The sequence below is a fragment of the Leucopleurus acutus genome (genome assembly GCF_964270905.1).
Source record: "Leucopleurus acutus genome assembly, chromosome: 18".
NCBI classification, from domain to species: Eukaryota; Metazoa; Chordata; class Mammalia; order Artiodactyla; family Delphinidae; genus Leucopleurus; species Leucopleurus acutus.
This window is the reverse complement of record NC_139160.1, coordinates 25,094,843-25,110,318: the sequence shown is the minus strand read 5'-3', so window position 1 is coordinate 25,110,318 and position 15,476 is coordinate 25,094,843. Positions and strand designations below refer to the sequence as shown.

At 39.4% G+C, this 15,476-nt stretch overlaps 1 protein-coding gene across 4 annotated transcripts in view; it reads right to left on the bottom strand.

Annotated features, from left to right (window-relative positions):
- The window catches only part of MTRF1 (mitochondrial translation release factor 1), a 52,360-nt gene that overhangs the window by 10,488 nt on the left and 26,396 nt on the right, over nt 1-15,476 (bottom strand). For all 4 annotated transcript variants that reach the window (XR_014326916.1, XR_014326917.1, XM_082859566.1 and 1 more), the window contains 2 exons: nt 6,138-6,255; nt 590-726 (listed from right to left, as the gene is read on the bottom strand). Coding sequence is in view for 2 of the 4 variants with exons in the window: in XM_082859566.1 (XP_082715692.1) it covers nt 590-726; nt 6,138-6,255 (255 nt within the window). In the remaining 2 variants the exon portion in view is untranslated. The remainder of the gene's footprint in view (nt 1-589; nt 727-6,137; nt 6,256-15,476) is intronic.

Sequence of the window (15,476 nt, the reverse complement as noted above, 5' to 3'; positions counted from 1 at the left end):
TTTTTGATCCCACATAAAGTTATACAATAATAGGGACTTCCCTGGTGGCACAGTGGATAAGACTCCACGCTCCCAATGCAGGAGGCCTGCGTTTGATCCCTGGTCAGGGAACTAGATCCCACATGCATGCCACAACTAAGGAGCCCGCCTGCCGCAACTAAGGAGCCTGCCTGCCGCAACTAAGACCTGGTGCAACCAAATAAATAATTTTTTTTTTAATGTAGGAAAAAAAATAGTTATACAATAATAAAAGCATAGGTTTTTAAATTAAAAATCTGAAAAATCTCTTAATTTCCAGAGAATTGTCTTTTACACTAATTTCCTTTAAAGACAATTATGATCTAAAACTGGAGGGAAACAACTGGGAAACAATCTTTAGTTTACACATATCTCCTCTACTTATTTCCAAACTGGCATGTCCAACTTTAGCCATAACCAGTCAGTCTTAAATTATTGCTATTTACAAATGAGCATGTTTTCCTGTGCTCTAAGATATTTCCATTCTATTAAGAATATTTACTCCATTTTCTGCATAAAATGATGGCTTTCTGTACAGAGGCATTAAGTTATTTCACTCAATAAATCTTACCTGCAGTTTTCTCACACTCTGTTGTTGACACTTGTCTTTCTCAATAATCTGCTGGTAGAGTCTAGCTCTCAACACACGCAAAGCTATTTCTTTATTTTTTATCTGTGATCGTTCTTGTTGGCATTCTACTACAAGTCCTGAAAAATAACAGGGATCAGAGATAAACTGGAGCCTCCACAAATCAAATTAGAATAGAGATGACGTGTTGATTATATCACAATAAAAGTGATAAAAAAGATAGAACTGAGGAACATTTTAAAGGGGGAAAGGCTAATCAGGAAAAGGATGAAAAACATTTTAGATTTAGCACACTCCAGAAACTATTCCTGGGTCATGATGGTAATTGCTTAGACAGCTCTTTAGATTCTGATGTCTAAATGAGGTATTTCAGATGAGAAGGGTATATTGTACAGTACAGGGAAATACAGCCATTGTTTTGTAATAACTTTAAAGGGAATATAATCTGTAAAGGTATTGAATCACTATGTTGTACACCTGAAACTAATATAATATTGTAAAAACCGACTATACTTCAAGTAAAAAAATAACAGAGGGCTTCCCTGGTGGCGCAGTGGTTGAGAGTCCGCCTGCCGATGCAGGGGACGCGGGTTCGTGCCCCGGTCCGGGAAGATCCCACATGCCGCGGAGCGGCTGGGCCCGTGAGCCATGGCTGCTGGGCCTGCGCGTCCGGAGCCTGTGCTCCGCAACGGGAGAGGCCACAACAGTGAGAGCCCACGTACTGCAAAAGAAAAAAAAACAAAAAACAAAAAACAAAAAAAATAATAATAACAGAAAACAGGAAAAAGAAAAAAAGACTTTATATATAGAAACCAATAAAAAGAAACTACCCAAACTCTTTAAAAGGAAGAGTTTATAGTGAACGTTTCTCAGTTGTCTTGGTTCTAAATCTAGCTAATCAACATATCTAACTGCACATGTTTTGGTTAGTCGACTTCTGGATTTGGGTGGCTTTGACTCACTGTGTAGCCCAGTTACCAGCCCAAATCTAGCCCCGAAATGGTGACTCTTGAGACTTCAGGCTGTGTTCTTAACTTTGCAGCTACCACTCTGAAGGTCTATACCCAATCCTGCTCCCAGGTACACTAGAGGTGAAAGGTACTTTCCTTTCTGCATCACAAAAACCAAAAACACTCTTAGCTTAGGCCAGTTGCACTGATAAGGCAGTAACTATTTTGCTGGAGATTTTTAAAAGTTCTATAAAATTCTACTCTTCAAACTATGTTTTCACCCTGTCTAAATAAGCTACAATCACACCTGCTAATAACTTTAAGCAGGCTTCGCCCTTATTGGTTCAATGTTATTTCTTGACTGCTCTATTGCAGCCATGCATTTGGGCTGGGGCACCAGCTTGCTCACGTCTTCCAAGCACTTGCCTGGAGCTCTCTTAAATCAGGAATCCTTTTTTTCAGCACCCAAAGGAATACGAAAGTTTCCATTTCAAGATAACCAGACAGTCATGAGATCTGTTCCAAATTCCTCTTATTAGCTGACCCATACTGACTTTGTCTATATACCTGCACTGTTCTCATCCAGTGGCTCAAGCCAGACCTTTTCTTACTCACCAGCTCAGTAATTCCTGAGGGAACCACTTCATTATCTATTTTAATACATTTTCTGTAGAGGAGTATTTAATCGTTAAATACTCCCTCAGGAATAGAGGACTGAGGGAAGGGGTACAGTATGTTGAAACAAGGTGCTGGAGTTGTTAAAAAAAATTATAAAAAGGCTTTGAAAAAAAGGTTTGTGGGTAAGACTTAAGTCCTCTTTAGGTCCAAGAACCACATCTAAGTGGGTAAAAAATTGGCCCAAGGTAGTCTGGCAATATAAGCATCAGTCACTTTTGCAAAGTTAGCAATTTATGGCTGACCAGGGTGTAATGTGTTTTTTTTTTCTTTTTGAATAAGACACCATCTATGCTCTCAAGGAGCCTTTATTTTATTTTACTTTTTAAATTAACTTATTTATTTATTTTTATTTTTGGCTGCATCGGGTCTTAGTTGTGGCACGCGGGCTCTCTAGTTGAGGCACGTGGGCGCTCTATTTGTGGTGCGTGGGCTTAGTTGCCCCCACAGCCTGTGGGATCTTAGTTCCCCAACCAGGGATCAAACCCGAGTCCCTTGCATTGGAAGGCGGATTCTTAACCACTGGACCACCAGGGATGTCCCCAGGGTGGTTTTATAATCCTCTAATGTTTTAAAGTATTTTAGTTCATTTTTTTCAGAAATTTGGTCACCTTTTACTTTGTTTTTAATTTTTAATTCATCTTAAGCTAATTATTACTGTTTATAATACAGAATACAGGGTTTAGGTAAAACACACTAAGTATTCAACAACTTGTGGATTTCTTAAGTAAATTATGGTAAGCTACAAACATTATAACTTCACTTTTGGTGAGAAAGGATATATTTATATATGCATAGAAAATAATCTGAAAGGATATACACCAAAGATATATACCAACAATGGTTGTTCGGGATTGTTTTAGATGTTTTCTGTTATTTTGCTCATGTATATAATTCTAGGTTTTTACAGTTTCTTATGGAATGAAAGTCAATAAAGAACTTTAGGGGCTTCCCTGGTGGCGCAGTGGTTGAGAATCCGCCTGCCAATGCAGGGGACATGGGTTCAAGTCCTGGTCCGGGAAGATCCCACATGCCATGGAGCAACTAAGCCCATGCGCCACAACTACTGAGCCTGCTCTCTAGAGCCTGTGAGACACAACTACTGAAGCCCGCATGCCTAGAGCCCATGCTCTGCAACAAGAGAAGCCACCGTAATGAGAAGCCCACGCACCACAAAAAAGAGTAGCCCCAACTCGACACAACTAAAGAAAGCCTGTGCGTAGCAACGAAGACCCAACACAGCCAAAAATAAATAAATAAATCTATAAAAAAAAAAACAACAACTTTAGAACACACCCTCTCACCATCCACAAAAATAAACTCAAAATGGCTTAAAGACTTAAATGTAAGACATGACAGCATAAAACTCCTAGAAAAGATCATAGGCAAAACATTCTGACATAAATCCTACCAATGTTTTCTTAGGTCAGTCTCCCAAGGCAATAGAAATAAAAGCAAAAATAAACAAATGGGACCTAATCAAACTTACAAGCGTCTATACAGCAAAGAAAACCATGAACAAGACAAAAAGACAACCCTCAGAATGGGAGAAAACATTTGTAAATGATGAGACGGACAAGGGCTTAATTTCCAAAATATACAAACAGTTCATGCAATTCAGTAACAAAAAAACAAACAACCCAGTCGAAAAATGGGCAGAAGATCTAAACAGACATTTCTCTAAAGAAGACATACAGATGGCCAATAGGCAAATGAAAAGATGCCCATCATTGCTAACTATTAGAGAAATGAAAATCAAAACTACAAAAACGACCTCACACTGGTCAGAATGGCCATCATTATAAAGTGTCTACAAATAATAAATGTCAGAGAATGTGTGGAAAAAAGGGAATCCTCCTACATTGTTGGTGGGAATGTAAGTTGGTATAGCCATTATGGAAGACAGTATGGAGGTTCCTCAGAAAAGTAAAAACAGAGTTGTCATATGACCCAGCAATCCCATTCCTGGGCATATACCCAGACAAAACTATAATTTGAAAAGATCCATGCAACCCTATGTTTATTTGCACTATTTACAATAGCCAAGACATGGAAACAACCTAAATGTCCATCGACAGATAAATGGATAAAGAAGATGTGGTGCATGTATACAATGGAATATTACTCAGCCATAAAAAGAGTGAATAATGCCATTTGCAGCAACGTGGATGGACCTAGAAATTATCATACTAAGTGAAGTCAGAAACAGAAAGACAAATACCATATGATATCACTTATATGGGGAATCTAAAATACGACACAGGGCTTCCCTGGTGGCGCAGTGGTTAAGAATCCACCTGCCAATGCAGGGGACACGGGTTCGAGTCCTGGTCTGGGAAGATCCCACATGCCATGGAGCAACTAAGCCCGTGAACCACAACTACTGAGCCTGCGCTCTAGAGCCTGCACACCACAACTACTGAAGCCCGCATGCCTAGAGCCCGTGCCCGCAACAACAGAAGCCACCGCAATGAGAAGCCCACGCACTGCAACGAAGAGTAGCCCCCGCTTGCCGCAACTAGAGAAAGCCCGCACACAGCAACCAAGACCCAACGCAGCCAAAAATAAATAAATAAGATAAATAGATTTATATATAAAAAAAGAAAGCCCAGGTGATTTACAAAAAAAAAAAAAGACACAAATGAACATATCTACAAAACAGAAACAGACTGACAGACATAGAGAACAGACCTGTGGTTGCCAAGTGGGTGGTGGGGTGGGAGGAGGGAAGGATGGCGAGTGTGGGATTAGCAGATGCAAACTAGTATATACAGGATGGGTAAACAACAAGGTCCTACTATATAGTACAGGGAACTATATTCAATATCCTGTGATAAGCCATAATGGAAAAGAATATGAAAAAAGAATGCATATATCTATAAATGAGTCACTTTGCTGTACAGCAGAAATTAACACATTGTAAATCAACTACACTTCAATAACATTTTTTTATAAATTGCACTGAAACAACAAGAACAGGAACACAAACTCCATCTGAAATAAAATGAGATGATGAGTGTAGTCTCCGAACACAATATATAAAGACAAAGTGGATGGATTGCTGTACACCTAAAACATTGTTAATCAGCTATACTTCAATTTAAAATTATTTATTTAATTAATTAATTAAAGAAAAAAAAAAGAAAAAGAGGCTGGAAGAATGGCAAATGACTCAGCAGAGAGGAGGAAGGTGAGGTCGAACCCCCTGTCGAGGGAGATGCTGACCAGAACCAAGCCCATCTGCCTGCTGAGGGCCAGACAGGCTCTGGCATTGAGGCACTAACGAGGCACCCCAGAAATCAGGGTTGACAGTTTGGGGACTAGATACAGAAAGTCTATGTAACAACTAGATCGTCAAGTCCCCTCCCTCAATCTGCAGGAAGCAGGAGGTACAGTCTTTAGAGAATTAAATAAGGAAAGTTCCAGACTTGAGTCTAAATAGGTGCAAAGGAAGGCATATAACTGAATAAAAAAGGATTAAGTAAAAGTGTGCTTACTGAATGGTGAGACCTTGACCTTACTCTCAGGTGTCCTGGAGGAGGATCCTTCTTAGGAGAAAAACTACCCAAGAGAAAAGATCTACAAATGCTGACATTTGAAGAGCTCTAATAAAAAAGCTGATTAATCACCTGACTGCCCTTCAGTTGAAACTTATTAGTGGATAAGTGGCACCCATGCACTCAGCTTTTAGAACCTCACTCTTAAATAGACACAGCCAAGGAGGTTCCTTTTCCAAGCAGAAGGGAATATGAACACCTTGGGGACCTCGGACCCATGACCCCAGTGTCACCTTTAAAGGGTTTGTGCAAGGAACCAGACACAACATAAGACTCTTTCTAAATGCCAAATAGTTTTATAAGATGTGAAGAAAAGTTAAAAGTACAAAAGCAGAAGGACTAGCTTACCTGTGGGGACGTGGACAAGTCTGACAGCACTATCAGTTGTATTAACATGCTGCCCTCCTGCTCCTTTAGCTCGAAATGTATCTATTCGTAAATCCTTGGGGTCCACTTTCACATCTACCTAGAACAAAAAGTACAGCATGAGTAAATTCCACACTCAACAAATACTTTAATACTAAATTGATCCCAAGTCTTTCAAATAAACTGTACTATTTTGTGTTAAGTCATAGCCATTTGACTAAGAGGTGAAATAACTTAAACCTAAACTCCCTATTCCAACAGATGCTATTTTTTAAAAAAATATTTATTTATTTGGCTGCATCGGGTCTTGGTTGAGGCTTGCAGGCTCTCTAGTTGTGGCACGTGGGCTCCAGAGCGCGCAGGCTCAGTAGTTGCGGCACGTGGGCTTAGTTGTCCCACAGCATGTGGGATCTCAGCTCCCCGACCAGGGATTGAACCTGTGTCCCCTGCACTGGAAGGCAGATTTTGAACCACTGGACCACCAGGGAAGTCCCCAACGGATGCTACTTTTAACACTGACTTATGATGCTATGAGATCACTGAATTATGTAATCTTTCAGAAGTTTCATCATCTATCATCCCACAAAGCTACATTAGACACAAAATATATTTAAAATATATATATACATACATATAAAGTTGATCCTCAATATTCCCTGATTCTGTATTTGCAAATATACCTACTCGCTAGAATTTATTTGTTCCCCCAAGTCAATTATTGCAGCACTTTCACAGTCATTTGCAGACATATGCAGGGCAGCAAAAAATTCAAATTGCTCTACACATGCATGTTCTCAGCTGAGGTCCAACAAGGTGACTCTGCTTTCTTGTTTCAGCTCCTATAGAGATGACAGAGGATGAGGACAGGAGGGGGAGGACAGGAGGGGCAGGGCAGGGCAGTGCAAGAAACTCTGGCTCTGGGGCCAGGTGGACAGGGTTTGAATTTCAACTCTGGCACCCGTGCATGACGTGCCTCAAGGCAAGTCACTTACCACTTCTGAACATCATTTTCTGTCTTGTAAAATAAAGAAAATAGAATCTACCAGGATAGGTTGTTTCTAGGATTTAGGATTATAATCTATGTGAGATATGTATATATACTTTCCCTAGAAAAAATAGTTCAGTATTCACTAAATCAGTATTCACTGTGACTTTGTAGAACATAACTACTGCAAATGAGAATCCACTGTGTGTGTATGTGTGTGCTTGTTAATGGACTGAACGGAGGCACCCCAAAAGATATGTTCTATTCTAACCACCGGAACCTTATTTGGTAAAAGGGTCTTTGCAGACACAATTGAGTTAAGATGAGATCATACTCGATTATTCAGATAGGCCCTAAATCCAATGACAAGTGTCTTTATGAAAGACACCTAGAGAAGAGAGAGGAGGAGACCATGTGAATTTGGAGCCAGAGATTGGAGTTGTACAGCTACGAGCCAAGGAACACATGGAGATACCAGAAGCTGGAAAAGACAAGGGAGGATTCTCCCCCAGAACCTCTGGAGGGAGCATGGCCCTGCCAATACCTTGATTTTGGACTTCTGACCTGTAGAACTGAGAATACATTTCTGTGGTTTTAAGTTACTAAGCTTGTGGTAATTTGTTATGACAGCCTTAGGAAATTTTCTGATATTTATACACACACACACAAATGCACAGAAATACAGATCTATATATGAATACACAGATATATATACAAATATATACAAAATATGCTGTTTTTGAGGGGAGACCTAACATTTTCTTCTACATTTATCATTTATTTCAATAAATGACAGACAGCAAGTATGACCATTCTCTTTGAAAAGTACACTAATAACAGGGTTGAGGTTAGAATCTAATATATAACTTAGTTGGTTGTTCTTTTGTTTCCTCTAAAATGAGTACTATATGGTGAAGAAAAAGATTACACAGTGCAAAGATTATACAGGCTTTGTTAAAATATGCCAGTGTTGGCTAGCTTAAAATTTCAATAAACACTAAAGAGATGAAGAGTTATTTCCCATTTCTTGTGGTTACAGTATATTAAGTAGTTATACAGCAAATATGTCGATGTTATATGTCATGTTCTCCCAAATGTTATAGAAACTACCTAATAACTTCTGGGGAATTCTGAACACAGAAACAGTGACTTATTAATATACAAAGAATTTAAAATATCAATTAAGAGAATAAGGCCCTGTTTAGGAGAATGAAGCTTCACTAAATGAGTTTAATTTTCAAGAATATGAAGACAACAAGGGGACAGGTGAGAATAGGGTGGAAGGAATAAGGATGGAAGCAAGACAACTCTATGGTTTTGATTTCTGAACCACATAAATGCTGATAACACCAAAAATAAAAGAGAAAAGAGGAAAGAAAAATTAAATCTTAAAAATTAAATACAACCAGAAACAAATGAATCAAAATATTTACCATAATAATAACATAACCACACACAAAAACATTATTTCAGATGGTCTTTGAACATATTACTCTGACTGCTTTCTTGGTGGGTTACATTCTAAGGACAGAAATGTTAAACATTACTAAGTAGTTTACTGAAAAATTCTGAAACTATTTTATATATAGTATAATAAAGCAAAAAGTAAACATATTAAAAGTGATTAAGAAAGAAGATTTTAACTCCAAGTGGAAAGATATAAAACAAAATGCAAAAAGGTGCAGGAAAGATACTCCCTGTAAATTTGAACTGGAAGTAATAATAATAGGAACCTTTGATTTAAAATCATATGTATTTCCTAATTATATCCACTAAAGAGTCTTGATGTAATAAGCACACTTGAGTAATAAAGAGCAGACCTAGTACCCATACGTTGATTTCTGGATACATTCCCCACTAAAACGAACCAGGTCTGACTCCAAGTCTGAGGCAGGAGAGTACAAGGTAGCCTGGGATGTCTATTATAGCAGAAAGCAAGTATGCACTCAAAGACTGATTGGGTCATTTCAAAAGGAGCTACCCTAAAAAGGCTACTATGGGCCAAAATGGGACAATTTGAACATTAAAAACAATAGCGACTGCCCAGCCTCAGCAATCATACAAGAAAAAGTAATAAAAGAAATCCAATTGAAAAGGAAGAAGTAAAACTGTCACTGTTTGCAGATGACATGATAATATACATAGAAAATCCTAAAGACAGCACCAAAAAACTTCTAGGGCTCATCAATGAATCTGGTAAAGTTGTAGGATACAAAACTAATATACATAAATATGTTGCATTTCTATACACTAACAACAAACGATCAGAAAGAGAAATTAAGACAACAACCCCATTTACAATAGCATCAAAAAGAATAGAATACCTAGGAATAAACCTACCTAAGGAGGTAAAAGACCTGTAACTCAGAAAACAACAAGACACTGATGAAAGAACCTGAAGATGATACAGATGAAAAAACATACTGTGTTCATAGATTGGAAGAATTTTATGTTAAAATGACCATACTACCCAAGGCAACCTACAGACTCAATGAAATCCCTATCAAAATACCAATGGCATTTTTCACAGAACTAGAACAAACAATTTTAAAATTTGTATGGAAACTCAAAAAACCCCAAATAGCCAAAACAATCTTGAGAAAGAAGAACAGAGCTGGAGCTATCACACTCCCTAACCTCAGATTGCACCACAAAGCTACAGTAATCAAAACAGTATGGTACTGGCACAAAAACAGATACATAGATCAATGAAACAGAATAATGAGCCCAGAAGTAAACCCAAACACTTGTGGTCAATTAATGTGCAACAAAGGAGGCAAGAATATACAATGGGGACAAGACACCCTATTCAATAAGTGGTCCTGGGAAAACTGGACAGCTACATGTAAAGGAGTGAAATTAGAACATTTTCTCATTCCATATGCAAAAATAAACTCAAAATGAATTTAAGACCTAAATGTAAGACCATAAAACTCCTAGAAGAAAATATAGGCAGAATACTCTTTGACATAAATTGTAGCAATATTTTTTGGATATGTCTCCTAAAAGAAACAAAACCAAAAATAAACAAATGGGACCTAATCAAACTTAAATGCTTTTGCACAGCATAGGAAAAAATAGGTAAACAAAAAGACAACCTACTGAATGGGAGAAAATACTTGCTAATGATATGATGATAAGGGGTTAATATATAAAATATATAAACAGCTCATGTAACTCAACATTAAAAAAAACCCAAACAACCCAGTCAAAAAATAGGCAGAAGACGTGAACAGACATTTTTCCAAAGAAGACATTCAGATGGCCAACAAGCACAGGACAAGAAGCTCAACATCACTAATCATCAGAGAAATTCATATCAAAACCACAGTGAGATATCACCTCACACCTGTCAGAATGGGTATCATCAGAAAGACCACAAACAACAAGTATCGGTGGGGATGTGAAGAAATGGGAACCCTTATACACTTTAGGAATGTAAATTGGTGCAGCCACTGTGGAAAACAGTATGGAGGCTCCTCAAAAAACTAAAAACAGAACTACCATACAATCCAGCAATTCCACTCCTGGGGTGTATATCCAAAAAAACACGAAAACATTAATTCGAAAAGATATATGCACCACGGTGTTCACAGCAGCATTATTTACAATTGCCAAGGTATGGAAGCAACCTAAGTGTCCATCAACAGATGAATGGATAAAGAAGATGTGGTATATATATGCAATGGCATATTACTCAGCCATAAAAAATAATGAAATTTTGCCATTTGCAATAACATGGATGTATGTGGAGGGTACTGTGCTTAGTGAAATTAGTCAGACAAAGACAAATACTGTATGATATCACTTCTATGTGGAATCTAAAAAATAAAACAAACTAGTGAATATAGCAAAAAAGAAATAGACCCATAGATACTCAGAACAAACCAGTGGTTACCAGTGGGGAGAGGGAAGGGGAGAGGGGAAGAATAGAGGTAGGGGAGTAAGATGTACAGTAAATGTACATTTATAAAATACATGAGCCACAAGGATATATTGTACAGCACAAAGGAATATAGCCAATATCTTATAAAAACTATAAAACTTAAAAAAATTGTGAATCACTATGTTGTACACCTGAAACTAATATGGTATTGTAAATCGACTATACCTCAATTTAATAAGAAAGAAAAACAATAGTGATTATAACTCATTGAATTTAAAAAATCCATAGGTCTATAATGAGGTCAATATATGAGTTTATAATGAGGTAAAATAAAAGAGAAAGAGAGGGGGAGCTTCAAGATGGCAGAAGGGTAAGACACGGAGATCTTCTTCCTCTCGACAAATACATCAGAAATACATCTACACGTGGAACAGCTCCTACAGAACACCTACTGACACTGGCAGATGACCTCAGACCTCCCAAAAGGCAAGAAACTTCCCATGTACCTGGGTAGCGTAAAAGAAAAAAGAAAAAACAAAGAATAGGGACGGGACCTGCACCAGTGGGAGGGAGCTGTGAAGGAGGAAAGGTTTCCACACACTAGGAAGCCCCTTCGCGGGCAGAGACTGTGGGTGGCGGAGGGGGGAAGCTTCAGAGCCAAGGAGGAGAGCACAGCAACAGGGGTGCGGAGGGCAAAGCGGTGAGATTCCCACACAGAGGATCGGTGCTGACCAGCACTCACCAGCTGGAGAGGCTTGTCTGTTCACCCGCCGGGACGGGTGGGGGCTGGGAGCTGAGGCTCGGGCTTCAGAGGTCGGATCCCCCAGAGAGGACTGGGGTTGGCTGCGTGAACAGAGCCTGAAGGGGGCTAGTGCGCAACAGTTAGCCGGGAGGGAGTCCGGGAAAAAGTCTGGAGCTGCCACAGAGGCAAGAGACTTTTTCTTGCTCCTTTGTTTCCTGGTGTGCGAGGAGAGGGGATTAAGAGCACTGCTTAAAGGAGCTCCAGAGACGGGTGTGAGCCGCGGCTATCAGCGTGGACCCCAGAGACAGGCATGGTACGCTAAGGCTGCTGCCGCCGCCACGAAGAAGCCTGTGTGCAAGCACAGGTCACTGTCCACATCTCCCCTCCCGGGAGCCTGTGCAGCCCGCCACTGCCAGGGTCCCGTGATCCAGGGACACCTTCCCCAGGAGAACACATGGTGCACCTCAGGCTGGTGCAACGTCATGCTGGCCTCTGCTGCCTCAGGTTCGCCCCACATTCGAACCCCTCCCGCCCCCACCCCGCCCCTCGCCTGAGTGAGCCAGAGACTCCGAATCAGCTGCTCCTTTAACCCCATCCTGTCTGGGCGGGGAACAGACGCCCTCAGGCGACCTACAGGGAGAGGCGGGTCCAAATCCAAAGCTGAATCCCGGGAGCTGTGCGAACAAAGAAGAGAAAGGGAAATCTCTCCCAGCAGCCTCAGAAGCAGCGGATTAAATCTCCACAATCAACTTCATGTACCCTGCATCTGTGGAATACCTGAATAGACAACGAATCATACCAAACTGAGGAGGTGGACTTTGGGAGCAACGATATATATTTTTTTTTTCCCCTTTTTCTCTTTTTGTAAGTGTGTATGTGTATGCTTCTGTGTGTGATTTTGTCTGTATAGCTTTGCTTTTACCGTTTGTCCTAGGGTTCTGTCTGTATGTTTTTCTTATTACTTAAAAAATACTTTTTCTTTAAAATTATTTTTTATTTTAATAACTTTATTTTATTTTACTTTATTTTATCTTATTTTATCTTCTTTCTTTCTTTTTTTTCTCCCTTTTATTCTGAGCCGTGTGGAGGACAGGCTCTTGGTGCCCCAGCCAGGCGTCAGTGCTGTGCCACTGAGCTGGGAGAGCCAAGTTCAGGACACTGGTGCACAAGAGGCCTCCCAGCTCCACATAATATCAAACGGCAAAATTCTCCCAGAGATCTCCATCTCAACGCCAAGACCCAGCTCCACTCAATGACCAGCAAGTTACACTGCAAGACACCCTACGACAAACAACTAGCAAGACAGGAACACAACCCCATCCATTAGCACACATGCTGCCTAAAATTATATTAAAGCCACAGACACCCCAAAACACACCACCAGACATGGACCTGCCTACCAGAAAGATAAGATCCAGCCTCATCCACCAGAACACAGGCACTAGTCCCCTCCACCAGGAAGCCTACACAACCCACTGAACCAACCTTAGCCACTGGGGACAGACACCAAAAACAGCGGGAACTACGAACCTGCAGCCTGCAGAAAGGAGACCCCAAACACAGTAAGTTTAACAAAATGAGAAGACAGAGAAACACACAGCAGATGAAGGAGCAAGGCAAAAACCCACCAGACCTAACAAGTGAAGAGGAAATAGGCAGTCTACCTGAAAAAGAATTCAGAATAACGATAGTAAAGATGATCCAAAATCTTGGAAATAGAATGGAGAAAATACAAGAAACGTTTAACAACGACCTAGAAGAACTAAAGAGCAAACAGAGATGAACAACACAATAAATGAAATTAAAAATTCTCTAGAAGGGATCAATAGCAGAGTAACAGAGGCAGAAGAACGGATAAGTGACCTGGAAGATAAAAGAGTGGAAATAACTACAGCAGAACAGAATAAAGAAGAAAGAATGAAAAGTATTGACAGTCTCAGAGACCTCTGGGACAACATTAAACGCACCAATATTCGAATTATAGGGGTCCCAGAAGAAGAAGAGAAAAAGAAAGGGATTGAGAAAATATTTGAAGAGATTATAGTTGAAAACTTCCCTAATATGGGAAAGGAAATAGGTACATCCAGGAAGTCCTGTACAGGATAAATCCAAGGAGAAACATGCCAAGACACATATTAATCAAACTATCAAAAATTAAATACAAAGAACAAATATTAAAAGCAGCAAGGGAAAAACAAGTAACACATAAGGGAATCCCCATAAGGTTAACAGCTGATCTTTCAGCAGAAACTCTGCAAGCCAGAAGGGAGTGGCAGGACATATTTAAAGTGATGAAAGAGAAAAACCTACAACCAAGATTACTCTACCCAGCAAGGATGTCATTTAGATTTGACAAGAGAAATCAAAAGCTTTACAGACAAGCAAAGGCTAAGAGAATTCAGCACCACCAAACCAGCTTTACAACAAATGCTAAAGGAACTTCTCTAGGCAGGAAACAGAAGAGAAGGAAAAGATCTACAATAATAAATCTAAAACAATTAAGAAAATGGTAATAGGAACATACATATCGATAATTACCTTAAATGTAAATGGATTAAATGCTCCAACCAAAAAACACAGACTGGCTGAATGGATACAAAAACAAGACCCATATATATGCTGTCTACAAGAGACCCACTTCAGACCTAGGGACACATACAGACTGAAAGTGAGGAGATGGAAAAAGATATTCCATGCAAATGGAAATCAAAAGAAAGCTGGAGTACCAATTCTCATATCAGACAAAACACACTTTAAAACAAAAACTACTACAAGAGACAAAGAAGGACACTACATAATGATCAAGGGATCAATCCAAGAAGATATAACAACTGTAAGTATTTATGCACCCAACATAGGAGCACCTCAATACATAAGGCAAATACTAACAGCCATAAAAGAGGAAATCAACACTAACACAATCATAGGAGGGGACTTTAACACCCCACTTTCACCAATGGACAGATCATCCAAACTGAAAATAAATAAGGAAACACAAGCTTTAAATGATACATTAAACAAGATGGACGTAATTGATATTTATAGAACATTCCATCCAAAAACAAGAGAATACACATTCTTCTCAAGTGCTCATGGAACATTCTCCAGGATAGATCATATCTTGGGTCACAAATCAAGCCTCGGTAAATTTAAGAAAACTGAAATCATATCAAGTATCTTTTCTGACCACAACGCTATGAGACTAGGTATCAATTACAGGAAAAAAATCTGTAAGAAATACAAACACATGGAGGGTAAACAACACACTACTTAATAACTAAGAGATCACTGAAGAAATCAAAGAGGAAATCAGAAAATACCTTGAAACAAATGACAATGAAAACACAATGACCCAAAACCTATGGGATGCAGCAAAAGCAGTTCTAAGAGGAAAGTTTATAGCTATACAAGCCTACCTTAAGAAACAAGAAACAGTCCCTCCCATCAAGCCTCTTAGATAGCCTCATTTACCAGAGGGCAAAGAGCAGAAGCAAGTAGAACTACAATCCTACAGCCTGTGGAACAAAAACCACATTCACAGAAATATACACAAGATGAAAAGGCAGAGGGCTATGTACCAGATGAAGGAACAAGATAAAACCCCAGAAAAACAACTAAATGAAGTGGAGATAGGAAACCTTCCAGAAAAAGAGTTCAGTATAATGATAGTGAAGATGATCCAGGACCTCGGAAAAAGAATGCAGGCAA